General features: G+C 41.2%; 1 protein-coding gene across 1 annotated transcript; it reads left to right on the top strand.

Annotated features, from left to right (window-relative positions):
* The first annotated feature begins 2,507 nt into the window (after nt 1-2,507).
* On the top strand, nt 2,508-17,150 carry SLC40A1 (solute carrier family 40 member 1). Its single transcript, XM_072342427.1, has 8 exons — nt 2,508-2,764; nt 2,916-2,983; nt 7,057-7,216; nt 8,009-8,124; nt 8,450-8,576; nt 11,634-11,876; nt 12,360-13,025; nt 13,970-17,150. The coding sequence occupies exons 1-8, from the start codon at nt 2,719-2,721 to the stop codon at nt 14,287-14,289; spliced, it is 1,746 nt and encodes a 581-aa protein (XP_072198528.1). The 5' UTR covers nt 2,508-2,718; the 3' UTR covers nt 14,290-17,150.
* Nucleotides 17,151-18,793: the final 1,643 nt, after the last annotated feature.

Here is an 18,793-nt window from a genome sequence, read left to right as displayed (position 1 = left end):
CCATCTTCCCGGGGAAAAACAGAGATGTAGGTAAGTTAATAAGTAGGCTGGGGTTGGCCTCGCAATAGAAGAGGCTACTGGGTTGCCCACAATTGTGTACATTCCAGCGAAAGGTGGAAAGCCAGCATTATCTGCATAGCAAGGTTGTCCTATAGTTTTGGTCAACCCTTGCAAATATAATCCATGGTTTCTGCACATACCGGTTGCTCTTGTTGTAAAGCAAAATTTGAACCTTACTGTTCATAACTAAGAAACTATTAGTTGCAGACTTACTGCACCATATCTTTTAGCACAAAGGAAAGGCCTTATGTCTCCAAAATCTTGTGTTTTTTGTTGTCTCCAATTCCATTCTGTCAATGACAATTAGTCAGACCTGGGCTCAAATCCATCACTTTCCCATTATGTAAATTACTGCTGTGAGAATGCTGAGTCTGGTCTATACCAAGTAAAACAGGTAACTCCTCTTGCACGGCTATTAAACACCTCCCTAAGAGCGTCTGAAATCTGCAAATACTGTGCTGAGAAGACTTCTATGAGCCTCTTTACAAATAGTCACAATTCCAGTCAAAAATATTCACAAACAAATCTAGTAATGTTTGGGGTTAGTGGAGGTTTAAGTCCAAAAATAAGAATCTTTTGGCTTTAGCATCTTTTTAAATGTACAAATCAAAGGCTTTAAACTAATGCATGAGGTTTAACATAGGCATTATAAGGAACGTTGTGTGATTCCCCTTTTTATGGGGAAAAAAATGGACACAGACATATTATAATGAGCACCTGGGTCACATAGCAAAGTAAAGGCAAATTCAGAACTGTGTGATTTCAGATTCTAATGGACATGTGTAAAGAGCAGTCAGCATTCAACCAGAAATGGTTATTTGAACTTAAATTCACCCAAGTTATTCTCCAGTAGCTATGAAGGGTGTAACCAGCAGTGCTTTTCTGTTGTTACTGTACAGAGGGTAAATCTTTTCAGGATCCAGTTCTGCTGCTGCGTTAGGTACTGCTGCTGCGTTAGGTACTGCTGCTGCGTTAGGTACTGCTGCTGCGTTAGGTACTGCTGCTGCGTTAGGTACTGCTGCTGCGTTAGGTACTGCTGCTGCGTTAGGTGGCAGGCTAGGTCAGAGCCCAGATCCATCCCATTCAGTTACTAAATTGTATCAGCATCCAGAAATGCCACTGGGTACTGGGATGGAAATGGTGCAGGTCAGCTGTGTTGCCCCGTATGGATCACACGGGTGTCTCTCAGTGCTGCTACAGAGCTTGTTGCTTAAGGTGCAAAGCGCTTAGGTGCCAGGAGAATGCAGAGCTCATCCAGTGCCTCTGCCTGCAAACACCCCTGAGCTTCCAGGAAGGGTGCAAGGACAGGCAGTTGAGACACGGGCATGACAGTAGCTCTGTGTCTGTTGATTTTGATATACTGTAGATTATTTGTCTAATACGGGGTATTAAAATGTGGAGTTGTAGGAAAATCTTAGGAAAGGTGTGAGGAAAATCTTTTCCATGCAAACATAAAGAAGAATACAGTTTAAGCAGTGTGTCTACTCCAGTGTGAGGAAAGGTGTGCTGCTTCTAAGGAGAACACTGTGAGAAGAAGCACTTAACTTGCCTCCGATGGCCAATCCCATGGAAGTGGTAATTTGAGGCTTCCCGTGTTTATATGATTTTTTTGTGTGTGTCATTTTTTACTAAGGTAGTTGCCTTTATGCAAAGGATGAACTGTGATTCATGCATAGAAAGTCATCTAATTAATACAACAAATACTTTGAACGGGGTCACAAGAGTGGCAAAACCAGAACAGACTATTGGTGTATTACGTAGGACATTTGGTGGCCTATATAGCACGGGAAAGTTGGGGAAAGATTTGACACATATAGGAAGGAACTCTGCAGTACTACACAATGAAAAATGTATTATTTCAGCCCTGGCAAGCAGAAGCAGTCACAGAGTTTTTAGAAGGACAGAACTCTTCAGATATTTCCTGAGGATCCTTCTGTTCTGAATATTTTTTACTATTCCCTAAGTCTACAAGAAAGCTATTTTTGATGGTGGTGAGAAGGGAGGGGAGGGAGGGGATGGAAGGAGAGATGTCATGGTAGGGAATAGGCTGCTTGGTCGAAGCTTGTATCAAACGAATGGATTCACCATCTTCTTTAGAAGAGAAGCTTATTTCAGTGGGTTAGGCTTACTTAGTTTATTTTGCCTTTTGAAGGCAAAGATTTGGGAGCACTGTCCTTTACAGGCTTGAGAGCCACAGCCGTGCGATACTCGGTGCTTATCTTACAGTTTCAGCTTCCTGAAGCGTTAGAATATTTGAGAAACTCCCGTTTTGAAAGATGTCAGGATAAGGGGACAAAGAAGGAGCAAACCAAACGAGAACGCCGTGAGCCACGGCTGCCGGGGATGCCCGGCTCGCCGCGGAGCAGAAAGCGGGACCGCCCCGGGGCGGGGCGGAGAGGGGCGGTACTCGCCGCCGCCTACAAAGCGCGGCGCGGCTGCGAGCCCGTAGCCTTCGTGCTTCCGGCAGTGCCGCGCCGAGCCCACCGGGCCGGCGCTGGGCTTCTCTGCGCCGTAGGGTCCCTCCGGCAGCGGCGCATAAGGCTAGGGCTTTCCGACTTCAGCTACAGTGCTAGCTAAGTCGGGGAAGGCAACACGGAGAGTAGCCGCGCGTCCCCCCTTTTTTCCTCCCGGCGTTGCCCAGCGGCGGAGCGGGCCGGCATGGCGCGAGAAGCCAGGCCGGCGGGCGAGCGACAGCGGCGCTGCGGTCAGTGCGCGGCGGCGGCGGCCGGCGGCCCTCGCTCGGCTGCCGGGAGCAGAGAGGGTTGGGGGCGGGCGAGGTGTCGCGGCGGGTCCTGAGCGGCGAGGGCAGGGAACCGCTGCCGGCCGGCCTCAGTCTCTGTCTCTTTCTCGTTTAGGAGCCTTGGTTGGCTATTTCACGTCTGCGAAGTTTCTGCTTTACCTTGGACATGCGTTGTCCACTTGGGTAAGTGGACAGCTGGCTTGCTGGAGGTGGGGTGTTGCTGCTTCGGCACTTACTTACCTGCTCGTTTTCGGCACTTAGCACTAATGGGTCGCGCAACAGCGCTACGCCGCCGCTACAGAGGATTTACTACTGCACCTTGTCATCGAAAGGTTTTGTAACCTTTTTACGATACAAATCTGTAAGCTCAGCTTCTAGTAGCACACAGAAGAGCAGTACTTAGTTTTACGAGAGCCTGATTCAGTGTCTGCAATGTTCTGCTTTCTTTTATGCTTTAAGTAACCGCAGAGCCAGTAAGGCTACCTGTGATGTAAGTCCAAAGTGTAAATGTGGGGTATGGTCCAGCATAGGATGTGAATGGTAACCCACTGCACTGTGGACTCAGAGGGCTCCTGCTGCCTGTGCTTAACGATAGGAAGTGCTTTCTTTCAGTAGCAAACCCACGGAGTGCCAGTTTGCTCTGTTAAAACACTGAACCTGCTGAAATGCTTTCTTTGTGTACTAAAGCAGCTTACTGTTCCAGTTCTTACTAACTGAAGGTTACAGTTCAATAATCTTAAAATACAAATGAAAAATAAAGAATCTGATAGTATATAATAAAATCAAGAAGCCATATAACCTCATAATATAATCCTAAGTCTGCTTCAGTTGGGCTGGCTTTAGAAGTGGACAGTTTACCCTATCATTCCCAGCTCTCTTTCCAGCTCTGGCTGTGGGCTGGATCGTGGTGTGGTCTGTGCCACTCACAGCAGGTTGCTGCTGCACATCTGTACTACCATGTGCTGCACTGACAGCACCTTGCTTCCACCAGCTCGACAGATCATATTGGCCCTTCTGTTAAGGGGGGGATTGTTCTGCTTGGAGCAGAATTGGGTGCTTCTTTAAATAGGAGCAATATCTTAACAATTATTGATGCTATTAACAAAGTTATGTGATGGTGTTTGATTGGTTTGCTCTTCTGTAGAGTCTAGGGCTGTTATCTGCAGTAGCTTGTTGGTAATGCCACCAAGTTGCTCAGCTGGTAGTGCTGGAAGCCCAGCTGGGAGCCTGCTGGAGCTGAGCAGTGAGGCTACACCCGGCATGCCAGGTGAGGTGGCAGAGGGAAGCTGGGAAGCACTGGCGTGTGCCCTGAAAGATATGGACTGCAGGGTGTCTGTTCAGCTGTTTAGCAGTGTTTTTAGAGTACTCCTCATTCCAGTGCCTTTTTCTTTGTGCTGAAAACCTTGACTTAAAACAAACACTGCCAAATTAAAAACAAAAAAATCTGCTGAAACAACAGAAATTGGGCTTGTTTTGGCAGCTCTGTTGCAGGAGTTCACCTTCTGTATCTTCTAAGGTTTAGTGTAATAGTGTTAATGAAAACAACAAGCGAGGACCTCTCTTCATAACTTAAACTATTGCCTATCTTTTTTTTCAACTATGTCCACAAGTAGAAATGTTGTTTTGCTGTGATTGAGAGAGTTTATTTGGTTTCCTTGTTACTAAGCCTTTTCTGAATACAGAGAAGCTGTAAATGATTAAAAGTCAGCTCTTCGGATTTGAACCAAGCCTAGCATATCTTTTTGGCTTTTGTAAGTAAAATGTTTGTATGTGTGCTTAGCTTCAGAGGACTGCTTTGCTGAACTGGTGTCCGAGACCTCCTGCTGTTGCCTTTAGGTACTTAACTCATTCCTGTCTGTTGCTCAGGACCAAAGGAACAGAATCAAACTGTCTTTGCTGGGTGATGCTGGGCCTCGCTCTTTTCAGGAGGCTGGTGGTGACTCCTCAGTACAGTCCAGGGCTCTGCTGGCCTTGGGAGTCTTGTCAGCAGGCAGCTGCCTGCTGCTGCTGGTCTACAGGTCTGGGACAGAGTTACAGACGTTAGGTCTGGCTGTGTAATGATAATTATAACAACAGAAATGCAAGATGTGCAAGAAGCCAGTGAAGCTGAACAGCTGCAGTTATCTTAGAGATGAAATATTCACATTATGGAAAGTAGGATTAAGTTATTTAAGGCTTTCCTAATTTCTGAAGGCAGTACTTCTTGTTGAAAGTAAGTTTTAGCTTGAAATTGCATACTAAAACCTCTGTAATTTGCTAATACTGTTTTTCTGCAATGCTGACTTATCTTACTTGCTCTTTAAGCCTTTTAGTTCCTGAGAGTAACTTGTGTTTCCAGGTAGGGAGAACTGTAGTTGTCCAAAAGTTTGCATGGTGGCTGGCCTGATTGCATTACTCTGGGTTAATGCTCGTTGGGGATGAAGAGAGTCCATAGACTTTATAACTGAGCCTGAGAATTGAGAATCATGAACTCACTGGAGTCAGGGGGAGTCTTCCTATGAATATGCCGTGAAACTGTGTTTCTCTCTCTGACAGAAGTAGCTGTCACTGCTACCTTTCATACACTTCAGTGCTCGCTTAATTACTTTCTCTTCAGAACTGACTAACTGAAAAATCTGTGTAATCTCATGTAATTGGGGTACAGTTTTTTTTCTGCCCGTGGCTAAGGGAATGTGTTCACACATTTGGAAGAAACCTCCTTCAGATGACTCCATGAATGTTACAAGCCAAATACTTTGCATGTCTCTGTGCTATGCTGAAGGCTTTAATCAAACTATCTGCGATTATTTTGACCTTCCAAATAGTACATACCTTATATCTCTTTACTACTGCATTATTTGATAGTTAGATGTGTCAGACTTCTGCTCTGTAGGTGATTTTCTGTTGCGTTTTCTTTCCCAACCCTTAAGCCCTTTAGCTTTTTTGTCTGGAAAGAGGAGGCTCAGGAGAGACTTAATTGCCATCTGCAGTGACCTTGAAGGAAGTTGCGGTGAGGTGAGGGTTGGCCTCTGCTCCCAGGTAACAGCGATAACACACCAGGGAATAGCCTTGAGTTGTGCAAGGGAGGTTTGGGTTGTGTGTTAGGAAAATCCGCTGCTTCAGAAGAGTGGTCAGGCACTGGAATTGGCTGTCTGCGGGGCGATGGAGTCACCATCACTGGAGGTGTTTAAGAAACATTTATATGTTACGCCAAGGGACACGGTGGGGAATTAGTGGTGGTAGGTAGACGTTTGGACTAGATGATCTTAGAGGTCTTTTCTGACCCTAATGATTCTATGATAAGATTTGAGGTTCTTAGAAGTTTGTAGTATTTGCTATTTCACGTAGCAGTTGCTTCTTTTACACAAGTGAACAGGAGAAAACAGTTTTGTCTCTTATCTATGAAAGACTAGGACTGTTTGTTTCAGAAGGATGCCTAATACTAGAGTAAATAAAGCACTTCTGTACCGTGCTTATAACATGCTTAGAAATGTGAGATGCTGACTCCCATCATGTGACAATGTGAAAACCCTGATATACTCATTAGCAAGCCACAGGTCTCTTTGGTAACAGAACTGAAGGTGTTTTCGGTAGTATGAAAATGATGTTGCATTTAGCTTTTGGTCTTTTCTGCCTGTTGTTTTGGTACCGGGGACATGCAAGTTTTGTATTGCAAGCAACAGTATTGCTATAGGCCAAACAAGCTCTATGATTTCATCTCTTAGTAAAATGCCAGTGTTGGCCATTGTTGAAAAAACTGAAATTAACCTTTAGGGATGTTGAGGACAACACTGACCCCTTGATTTGTGCCTTGTGTTGACCTGACTTGCTTTTGTTTTTTAGCACAGCATTTAATGATTATTATGAAGTATTACATTGTGTTGATAATTGTGAAATCTGTTGCTAACCTGATCTCTGCCGGAGGCTTTGTGCAACTTTGGAGTCTTGTTAGCTGTGGCAGGTAACAGTGTCTGTTACAGCTAACAAGACTCCAAACTTGCACGGTTTTCTGTATTATCAAGAATTAAAAGTATATGAAATTGTTATGTTTGAGCTTAAGCTTGTGCTGCATTTGATGAGGACAGATGATCTGATTGGTGCTGGGATATAATCAATGATAACAGGATGCATTTATCAAAAAAGCACACCCCTGTGTGTGTAGTGTATTCAATTGCTTTCATACAGATCTTTTTCAGGGCATTAGTAAATTATTTAACAAGTATGCTTTAAAAGTATGAGTGTTAATGCTGTGTGTGTACTTTCTGTTACTCTTGAAGGGAGATCGTATGTGGCATTTTGCTGTGTCTGTGTTCCTGGTTGAACTTTATGGAAACAGCTTGCTCCTGACTGCAGTCTATGGACTGGTTGTGGCGGGATCGGTTCTTCTTCTGGGAGCCATTATTGGAGACTGGGTGGACAAGAACTCGAGGCTCAAAGGTTAGATGTCCGGAGAAGGCTATTTACTTAAGGACAGCCTAAATGAGTGTCAAAAGGAAAAGCTGTTAAGAGTCGACTTCAGAAATCAAGTATGAGAACTGGGCTTGCTCAGCTTATTGAGGATAGTGATTGACAGTGGTAATAATCATAAAAAGTTTCCAAGACAGGAGGTGGGTGGTTTTGATTGTGTTATTTGCTATTTAGGTAAGCTTGTACAATATGTAGAGATAAAGAAGCCACAGGTTGATGTAAAAACAACAGGCAAAGTTCTTTACAGTCTAGTGCTAGCATTGCATCTCTCATGTATGTCTTCTATGTAGATAAAAATATCTTCTGCTTAATGCAAATGCATTATGTTTTCACTTAGGTATAAGTACTTTTTAAAACTAGAGTCTAATGGCAAGTTCTTCATACATACTGGCAGCTGCCAAGGGTTTACACAATAGAATCGCTTCTATGCTACGCTACATTGTAAAAGCTTCAGCTAAGCCTTTTATCCCTTTAAAAAAGTGTCAGCACCTAAATAGTTGGGTTTAGTTTTTGTTTGTTTTTTGGCTGGGAAGGCTTAATCGGTTACTATTTGAGCTTTGAAGTTGTCAGACATCAGTTGATTTTCTAAGGCAATAGAAAAGTCAAAATAGAAAATAGATTTTTATCTCGTATTTGAGTGAGCAGCATAGGAAGATAGAAATGCCTAAAGAATCTTTGCATGTTTCTTGATTATAACTTCTGTACTTTAATTATTTGTTTTTTGTGTTAATGATTGTTATTCTCTGTTTTGATTTAAAACAGTGGCCCAGACATCCTTGGTTGTTCAGAATGCATCTGTCATCCTATGTGGCATTATCCTGATGATTATTTTCCTGTTTAAGACGCAGCTTTTGACCTTATACCATGGATGGCTTCTTGTGAGTGCTCAAATTTGTTAATACGGAAATAATATATGGAGAACTTTATTGGAGTATGGGAGACTGAGGTTTTTCTTGTTCTGTTGTTTTGTTCCTGCGAGCTGTAAGTGGCAAATAAACCAGGAGCTAGTTAGGGAAACAAATGGCTGTTTTCTTCTAGAAATTGTAATGCAGACTTGATCGTGTTGTCTGAAGAGTAACAGTAGAATAGTAACAGTGGAATATATGATTGAAATGTACAAGCCTTTTCTGGTTTCACCAGGTAGGAGTGAAGATCCCTTTATCTCTTTTCTCACCTTCTGACTTTTCCCCCCTATTTCTCTAGACGATGTGCTATATCCTGGTTATCACGATAGCAAACATTGCTAATTTGGCCAGCACTGCCACAGCGATCACAATTCAGAGGGACTGGATTGTTGTGGTTGCAGGGGAAGACAGAAGCAAACTGGCAGGTGAAATACATTGCCTTTCTAATACTTTAAATTGTTTTACTTTATAAGATTGACGTCAGACTAGAATTTAATAGAGGATAGGGCATCTTGGGGTTCCTGGTTCTATGAGAAAACAGCAAGTAAAGAAAGGGCAGCCTTTATTTCCTTCGCTGTTCTGAACTCTTTTTACAGAGATGAGAAGTTGCTGTTGTGATTACAACTGTTTGGTAGCCCTAAACTTCTTTTGTCCTTGTTTTAGTCCAATTGCAGCTTTGTAAAAGGAAATATTTTTTTTTAATTGTTGGCTGAAAAAACGTGCACCACGCTCTGAAGTCAAATATCCAGCTATTTGACTTGCAGGAACTTAAAGCCAAGTGTTGCAATACTTTATTTTTAGGTCCTGGAATAAACATTGCTGTGTAACTGGGCTCCTTACATAGGGGTCAAAGAGAGGTACACAGGAATGAAGTCCAGAACAGTAACGTGCATGGATTGGGAAACCGCAGATAGGAAATACTGTTCATACAGCTGTATCTCGAATTCCATTTGTCTCTAGCATTGTGTTGAACTCACTAAGAAAAATTCTTCAGTTGTACCTGAATACTCAGTATTCCTTTGACATTTGATAACTTTGATATTAGGAGTCCAGACTTAATCTTTTTTTGCCTTTGTAAATATATTTACTTTTTTCCCTTCCCCCCCTTAATCCCCTTCTTGCACAGTGGTATGGCGTTATTAGGAGAGCAAAAGAGTTCCTCTGCAAGTTCTGCTGCAGTTTAGTGTTGATTACACTATTTGGCACAGTGAACCTGACTGCCCTTTTCCAGAGAGTACTCATAGCAGCAAGGCAGTTCACGCTAAGGAATGCGTGATTTATCTTTGGCTGTGCTGCTACTTTGATAATTAACATAAGTGTGGGAAGTGGCATCTTTTGTGTTGAACTTGGGTGTGCTTTAAGGGCTCTGAATCTTTCCAATACAGAGGCAAAAGTCTTCCGGACAGAGGAACTGATACTGAAGTGCCAGCAAGGCACAGAGCAGCTTGACCTTGCTAAGACATTTATAGCTCCTTGAAATAATGAGGGAACTGAAAGTTCCAAGTCTGAGATGTTTCTGGAGCTTGGATACATCTAAACTTCGCATGGCTTCAGCTTCTGGATTTTTATTTTGTAGGAAACTGCCTAAATTACTCATAAAGAATAAATCTGTAATATATCTCTAATGAAGGAATTTTACTTGACCAAATCATCCAGGAGAGATCAGTCATTAGGTGCGTGAAGCATATACTTGGAAATGAAAGTGAGACGAGTTAGTTCTCCACCCAAGTCTTATATTGATCTTGCGGTGCCTTTCTAGATGGTGCATTTTGCAGAGCAGCGGTGCTATTAACTTCCTTTATGTGTGTGAATCATAAGTGGAAAAGTCTGATCTTTCCTTAGGAGCTTTGAAGTTCCAACGCTTCTCATTAACCTTTCTTCCTGTGTTAATTCTTATTCAGCAAATAATGTCTCCAAACCCTGTACTCCTGCACGTCAGATAAGGTAGTGGCCGCACCTGCAGAGAACTGGCAGTCCTGCCTCTGTGTTGCTTCACAGCTTCAGGCAGTTTCTTGACCACTACGTGTGGTATTGAAAATTCAGGCAGGATGTTAGTGGAAATTCTGTTGCGACTCAATTTAAAAATCAATATAAGAAAACAAAAACTAAGCTTCTTGGTTCACCAAATCTGTTTAAAAGCAGGCTTCTGTCAGGCTGGATAGGGTTGTTTTATCTTGATTCCTGAGTATTCTTTGAATTGCCTTTAAATAACAAATGAGGGTCAGTGTTAACTTGACAGAAGACTTGTTGTCTATCTCTGCACTGTTGGGTTTCTTCCAAAAGTAGCCTTAGTTAAATACGTGAGAAACACAGGCAAGTACTGATTGCCTTGGCTGCCCCTTCTTGTTCCTTGTTATTTTTTTTCCATTCCCTTTGGTTACTTTGTAGCTGTTCTGAGTTTGGAAATACCTTATCCAAACAAAAGAAAGCTTTGTCATTGGAGCTTTTAAAGCCAAATATTTTGCGAGTCTCTATCTTGTTCCCCTTACTTAAATATCAGTGTAATTGTTAGTATTGAATGGACTTTTAATTCTGTATTGAATAACCTCACCATTTATTTGAACGACAAGTCACAATTCTTGCCAAATTTAGTAAAGCAGCTTTGTATTGTTTATTTCATTTTCCCTTGATAAGCTTCATTTTCATGATAGGACTCTGAAATCAGTTTATGTACTTTTAAGCAGACCAAAGCCCTGGTGTGTAAAAAAAAAAGCTTAGAGCACTCGATAGCTCTTAAGGGCGAAGCAGTGGCACTGTTCACTGGGTGTCTGAAGCAACTTAGAGGGTGTGATGGCTGAAGCTGATTTGTTGGCAAATGCCTCGTCCTTCCCATTCAAATGCAAGATGCATTCATGCTAAGAATGGATTTCTTCTTTTGACCATAAGCATCTAAATGTGGAACAGAAGGGAGGGAGGACTTTGCTCATTAAGTTCTGAGTAAGCGTACAGCTGCCATCTATCAACGTGACTCGATAAGAAAATTTCAAGCCATTTCAAAGGTCAGCTGCCATCACGTTGGGTGCTGCGGTCACCAGTTATTAGAAATAAATGGAGGGAGACCGTGGTTTATAATATAATCTTTTTGGGGATGAATTCTATAGTGTATGGTTTCTGGAGTTGTATGTGCTGTGTTTGAATGTTAGAGAGACTCGGGATTTCATAGCGTCACTTCAATGTAGAGGTAACCAGTGGTCTTGTGAAAGATTCATTTACCTGCAGGAGAGTGCTTCCACTCAAAACTGCAATTCTGAATGTGGATTCTGAAAGAGGAGAGATCTGGCTCAGAAACACCTGGATTGGTCTCAATAAATTCAGATGCAGGAACACTTTAAAGGAGACTCTAGCGTATTTCTGTTCTTACTGGAATCACTTGTAATCAAGTCAAGACTTTTTAGTGTGTTGTTTGTATACATGTTATTCTCAAATGTGTTGGTGAATATTTTGCAATGGCTGTTGAGCAATTTATATAATCATTCTGACAGATATGAATGCCACAATACGAAGAATTGATCAGTTGACCAATATCTTGGCCCCAATGGCAGTTGGTCAGATAATGACATTTGGCTCCCCAATGATCGGTTGTGGATTCATTTCTGGCTGGAACCTGATGTCGATGTGCGTGGAATACCTGCTGCTCTGGAAGGTTTATCAGAAAACTCCTACTCTGGCTCTCAAGTGTTCCAAAGTTGAAGAATCGGAACTGAAACAACTGAATGTAAAGAAAGGTATCGAAAGCGTAAATGTAACTGTTCCAATCCACACAATTCTTGCTACAGCAGTGAATACTATACTACCAAAACATAATGTTGACAGATGTTTAAGTACTTCCTACTTTCTCTGGTTAATGCATTTAGCCTTACAAAACTATATTGAAATGTCATCTAATGCTAGCTCATGTGTACAAAGTAAATCCATTCCTTAGGAACTAGAGTATTCAGGAACAAGTTGGTTAGTTGAAGCGTTCTTCAATCTGTATTCTTACCGGAGTTGCACTGAAGAAGCAGCAATTTAAACTGATAAAAGAAAGTTGGCTTGATCATACTGTATGGGTCAGATTTAAGACTCTTATCAAAGTAGGGTTAGAATAGTTACCCAGTTTAACTGATGCACTTCTGAAATGATGAACTTGCTGCAAACACTTGTCTTGCAGTTTGTACTCTGCAGTTTTGTGGCAGGCGTGTATCTAACGGTTGCATTTCTGTTTGCAGAGAATGACATGAAACCTGCAGAAGGAGTGCAGTTAATTGTTGAGAAAGATGTAAATGGCTTTGAGCCCCAACGGGAAAAGGAAGTCGGCTGCACTGCCCGAATTGCTGAACCTTTCATCACATTTCGTGATGGATGGGTTGCATACTACAACCAGCCTGTGTTTCTTGCAGGCATGGGTCTTGCATTTCTGTATATGACAGTTCTGGGCTTTGATTGCATTACTACAGGCTATGCATACACTCAGGGTTTGAGTGGTTCTGTGCTAAGCCTCCTGATGGGTGCCTCTGCAATCACTGGAATAATGGGAACAGTAGCTTTCACCTGGCTTCGTCGTAAATGCGGCTTGGTCCGCACAGGCCTTATTTCTGGAGTTGCTCAGTTTTCCTGTCTGGTGTTATGTGCCATCTCTGTATTCATGCCTGGAAGTCCTCTGGATTTGACTGTTTCCCCATTTGCTGACATCAGTGCCAGGTTGTTTGAAAATGAGCCATTACCTACTATTGCATCTCCAGGAGGTGAGCCTGGAGTGGCTTTTGCAACTGGAATGCCCGACTTGTTCAACGGGTCTGCTGCTCATGCTAACGCTGACCCAGAGATGAGTCCTCAGCCTGTGCCTATAATCTCTGTTAGTCTCCTATTTGCAGGAGTCATTGCTGCTAGAGTTGGTGAGTATTATGTCACTATTAACATCTGACTTATTGAAGGCTTATAATTCTAGAACTTAGAATAACTGACAACAAAACACCTATCTTAGTTGAGAGCTGTAGGCTACAGTGAAAACATTGCATTACAAATCTAAGACTAATTAATTAGACTTAACATGCAAATGAAATGATCTTCTAATAGTATTGCTGGTGCAGAGGTTGCAGTTCTAACTTGTGTTTAGTTCTGCTCTAATGTGAAAAACTGTCACACCTGGAGGTGACTTTTTTTCTAGGAAACTCTCCTCATCTTCTTTTTTTCCCCAATCATATGAAACTATTTGTTGGTAGGAAACATATCCAAACATCAATGCAACAAATACCTTCAATTTTCACAGCTTACAAATTAACCCATTAATTAAATGGGTAGTCTAGTCTTTAAACTTGTGACCAGCAAAGGAGTTTAGAAGAGGAAACTGTGATTTGAATGAGAGTTTTTGTTTTGTTTTGTTTTTTTTTTCTTTTTAATTTCATTTAATTAAAGTAATTGACAGATAATCTAGTGTGAGGATTGTAGAACCTTTGTACCCTGTGAGAATTCCCGGGACTTGTGCTGTATTTTGCAGGAGGGTCACATATAGGAATTGTTTTGCAGGGTAAACTTTCTATAAAATAGCTAGTACAGATGAGCAAAACATTGTTAATAGATGTGATGAAGCAACATGTGATGGAAAAGTTAATGTGTCAAACCGTAAGGACTGGTTTAGGAAACTCAGTAAAGGAAAATAAGTGGCTCTTGGCCATGCTGGTGTGAAATCTGTTCTACTGTGAAGGGAGGTTAGTTTGACCTGACTCGTGTATTTTTAGCAGAAGTGATTGTCCCTAGGCATGAAGTAGGTTGTATCATTAATGAAAGCTTACCTTGAGAAGCTCTGTTAGATGGATAACTGTGTATTTTTCTTCCATAGGCCTTTGGTCCTTTGATTTGACTGTCACACAGTTGCTCCAAGAAAATGTGGCAGAATCTGAAAGAGGCATCATAAACGGTGTCCAAAACTCCATGAATTACCTTCTTGATCTGCTGCACTTCATCATGGTCATCTTGGCCCCCAATCCGGAAGCTTTTGGCTTATTGGTGCTTATTTCTGTATCTTTTGTTGCGATGGGCCACATAATGTACTTCAGATTTGCTCAGAAAAGCTTGGGAAAACAACTTTTTGCTTGTTGCACTCCTGATCCCGAAGCAGTTTCTGATAGTTCGATGCCTGGTAATACCTCTACAGTCTGAAAGGATCCACTTCCATTACTAACTTCCTACATTAATATCATGGTTAAGCACATATTGCCTTTTGTGACCGTGCCTAGGGTGTTTCTGTAGAGTTGAATGTGTAACTTAATCATGTCAGGAAGCCTTCCAAAGGGAACTCACTGGTCTTAAAGGGGCCCATACAAGCCTTGTCATTTTTGGCCAGGGACAGCTCCATTGAATCTTGACTTCTGGTGTTTCAAAGGAAAGCTAGTAGTCGTACCTAGTATTTGATTATGAGGTCATGTTGGTTCTGTTCTTTAGAACTGCCTCCCCCCCCCATGATGCCATTTAGCAGTGAAACATAGATACTTGTCCACAGATTCCCAACAATTACTTGGCTCATTGTGCGAATAAGACTTTTTAGTTGCTTTAGAAAAGTTCGATGTACCATGTTTGTTTTTCTGTTTTCCCTTTCCATAAATGTGTCCATTTTTGTTCCATTTATTGCCTCCCTTCCTTCTCAAAAGGCTTCAAGTGTCCTTCTCGGATTCCTGAAGAGATCTCTTGGTTCTGATGTTTTACTGGAAGAGGTGTCTAGTATCATATTTGTTCTGGTTTAACTTTACAGAAACACCTGCACAGGTTTTTTTTTTTTGCATGTTTTCTCACAGAGTAACTATAGGTACAAGATATTGTATTACAGTGTTGCACTTCATAAAGTAGAATGTAACCTCATTTTAGAAAAGCTACTAATATACTGTAACATTATTAAGCATGGCTCTTTTTTTTTTTTTTTTTTCAGTTGTGTATGACAGGTCTGCTCGGGTTTGATGTAGCAGAGAGTACTAAGGTCAGGAGTGCTGGTACAGAAAAGCTCAAGTCTAGGCTCATTTAGCCTTTGCTTCAGAGTATGAGCAGCTTTAGTGTATTTTAAATGCTTTTTGTGTTCGGAAACCCTATTCAAGTGTTAAGTATTGGAAAGTAATGTGTATTCCAGGCAAAAGAATTGAAGTGGATTACTTGCATTAATCTGTTTTACATTTATGTGAGGTTTGACTTGTTTAGAACAAACGAGGAGATGATGGATTGTGTGGCCCTCTGAAGCAGCTTAAGAGAAACAGAGAAACATTTGTCACTCTGATTTGTAAGTTCCTGTGTTAGTTGACCCTACGCGTGTACTAACACGATGCTTTTAGAGTCACTGGCCATTTGTGCACTTTTGTGAGTACTAACTAAGCACTTTTTCAGTACAGTTGAACCTTCTAGTGTTCTGAGTTTACCTTTGTTAAGACAGTATGACTTCGAAATATAGATCTTTATGAAATGTTCCTTGGCAAAGTTATAAGAAGTACACAAAACCATGAAGGTTATTATTTACGTGTTGCTGATGTGTCTTCTAAGTGGCATCACTTTTAAGGTCTTTAATTTTAACTACCGTCCTTAGCAGTCAGATATGTTGTCATATCCTGAACCCCGGAATGTAAGCCTGAAAACTCCGTTAGCGTTCAAGGTGTTACATCGTGCTATATATAGGCCATCTAAAACCGTGTAACCATTACCTCAATGGAACGTAGAAAATCTCTAGTGGCTTTTGTCTCACCGTATTCTGTAAGGGGAATGAAAATGAAGGAATGGGCATCCGATGTACAACCCACTTGCAGCCCTCAGAGTTCTAGAACTGTCGAGTAGTAATTTTTCTCTTCAAATGGACCAAAACCAATCATTACTGATATGTAACTGAAAGATTCTCAGGGATATTTTCCACTAAGTTTATAATTGTTTATATTTTGACCAAGCTTTTGGGTTTTCTTTTAATGTAATAAAGTTAAAATGTGTAAATTAGAAGAGCTTTAAAATCTGTGACTCGATCCTGTGTTTATTCTTGAGGTAAAAGGGAACCTGGCTGTCAGCAGAGCTTGAGCCAGAAAAAACAAGCTTATCTAGCTTTGTAGAATACAGATGCCTAGAGAGTTGACTTTACAGTGTGTGGTAGAAGAGCAGGGTTGAACTGGTAAGGAATTTGTATGTAGTAAATGTCTGATTTTTCCAAATATACCGTCTTGTTTATGCAATGTAAATTTGGATCAGTTTTTAATATTGCTTGATATAAACAAAGGTAGCTTGGGTGTCTCAATACTGTACTTGAGGAAAATCTAAATGCCAGCCTATATGTGGACTTGCTGTCCTGCCGGGAAACCGAGGTAGAAATGCAGTTCCTTGGGGGCTGCCCTCCAGGAATACACAGGGAAGTAGATTTGGGAGCTTCTTAGCTGTTCTCAAAGTGGTGGTGTTGTTTTTAAGATCACTGCAGCCTTATTTCTGTAGAGTAGTGGTTTACTTCACAAGTAGTCCCACGAGGTATTGCAGCCTGGATCTCAGACCTAAAAAGTAGTGTTGGGAGAGGGGGCTGGTCCTTCATGTTTTGTATACATACTGTTCCTAGGATTTGTATGTACAGGTCTTTGATTGGAAGGTGAGACAATCCTGAAAGGTGGAATAGCAACATGGATGCTGGCTTTTGTGAGAAAGAATGAGGTCTAATTTGGAGATGTACTATGTTTTGGACCGAATCGGGAATGAGATGTTTGAAAACCAAATGCTGCTGGAGCACAACTTTGTGTATGAATGTACACAGACACCTGTACTGATGAGTGCTTGGAAGCAATGTGGAGCCTCAAGTCTTACTTAGCAAGACTTTCATTAAGTAAGCATTTTTGGCCTCGTATTTATTTATTTTTTTAAAATATGTCCAATTTGGATGAAAACTGCCCTTAAAATGTACACACTAGAAATCAATATATCCCAAATAGCCTATTTTGTTATACAACCTTATGCTGGACATAGTATTGATTTATGTATTAATCTTGTTAAAGCTAATGAATAAATTTGCATTAAAAATGTTTGTCCTGTGTTTTTCAGTTTGTGTGCATCCTGGTGTGCTATATCTCATACTCTTTCCATAGATGAATGTTTTCCACAGACATGGGGTGGAGATATGAACAAATTGCACCGAGGAGGGAGGAGTTGGCAAATCTTGGTTTTAATGTTCAGAAATAATTCAGCTGAGTTTTTTGTGCAGGACTTATGCTTTCTGTGTAAGGTGTGTGATTGCTTGCAGTCAGTCTTGGGAAGAATACTGTACTAGTTTAATAGAACGTTCCTGAACCAATTCCACTTTAGTCTGCGGTTTTTTATAAAGTTTTCTATAAAGATTTCTTTGTGTAGTCCTCAGTTAGGTTATTCCACTGGGAAAATTAGAATTATTGTTTTTCTGTATTAGATGACTTATTTCCATGGGAAAATTAGATTGTAGGGGGTTAAAACTATAGGCTTTACATGTTTCAGACTCGGTAGTGACAGGGTAAGTGACTTAGCACTGTATAGTAGGAGCTGCCAAGATGTCAGTGCTAAAGTTGAGGTTCTAACTTGGGCTTCTAGGGATGCTCATCTTCATTGCCATTTAGAAGCTTAGCAAGATGTTAGAGTGTTCTGTTGCACTGGAGTATCCCTGCAGGTACGATGAAACAATTCTGATGGTTTTATATATTTTGTGGATGAATAACATCATCTTGGCTGAAAAAAGCCCCTGATTTTTCATTTGATGGTATCGGTGTTCTTCACAGTTAAGATGTTCACATTTGAAACACTGAGTTTTCCAAGGCGCTGTGCTATTCAGAGTGATTGATAGAATGATTGAAGATTAGTGCTTCTGCTCTTGTTTGGTGTGCTGCGTTGCTTGCTAAGTAGTGGAGATGCAAGCCATGCCCGTGGAAAGCTAAGTATATTGCCTACTACATACTTCATTATTTTGCCTTGGATTTTTTCCTTGGTTTTATTTTGTAAATGGTTGTTTTCAAACCTAGCACTGATGATTCAGGGACTGTAAATTGAATCTTAATACAAGATAACAAATAGAGTGAATTCCATCCCTGCAGTTTAAATGAGCTAACACATCTGCTTAAATTGGCCAAGTGTACATTTCCTGTTGTTTTCAAAGACCACATAATTTCATGTGGTGTTATGTGCTTTTCATGCTGAGCAGAGGCTTTTTTTTCTCATAAGTTTTCTGAAACTAGTTATCTGGAGTTCATACTATTTTTCTATCTGCTTCTAAGTCAACCGCTTTTCACATCCTCCAGGACCGGTGTTTGCCATGCACGCATTTCTCTGGCACTTAGTCCTGGTGAAGCTAGTGGTTCATGTTAGTACACTGGTACTCATGTTTTTTCCTCCACGCTGGTGCTGTTAACTGCATGCTGTAGTAAGCAGTGTAGGATTAACTAGGAGGATTTTGCTCCCAGAGTAAGGCTGTGCCTCTAGCTTCTGCTTTCAATTTTGTAGTGCTGAGGAGCAGAAACAACTGGGCAAGGATGTTTGCCCAAAGACTTGCAGAGTTTATGGATGAAGTGCAAACTATTCAGTAATGCTTTTTCAAATACTTTGGCTTGTCCTGTCCTTGTGTGGGTCAATATTTCTTTCTAGTTAAACTTTTATTGTATTTGGTCATAAGCATGCAACCACGTGCTTTATAGTCTTTTTCTAG

Source organism: Excalfactoria chinensis, chromosome 7 (assembly GCF_039878825.1).
Source record: "Excalfactoria chinensis isolate bCotChi1 chromosome 7, bCotChi1.hap2, whole genome shotgun sequence".
NCBI lineage: Eukaryota > Metazoa > Chordata > Aves > Galliformes > Phasianidae > Excalfactoria > Excalfactoria chinensis.
This window is presented reverse-complemented; position numbering and strand designations above follow the sequence as displayed.

Excerpts from the sequence above, each read along its gene's own strand:
- SLC40A1 (XM_072342427.1), top strand. The coding sequence starts at position 2,719 with ATGGCGCGAGAAGCCAGGCCGGCGGGCGAGCGACAGCGGCGCTGCG. Across the intron at positions 7,217-8,008 it reads CAAGAACTCGAGGCTCAAAG|TGGCCCAGACATCCTTGGTT; the intron begins GTTAGATGTCCG and ends GATTTAAAACAG. Across the intron at positions 8,125-8,449 it reads TATACCATGGATGGCTTCTT|ACGATGTGCTATATCCTGGT; the intron begins GTGAGTGCTCAA and ends CTATTTCTCTAG.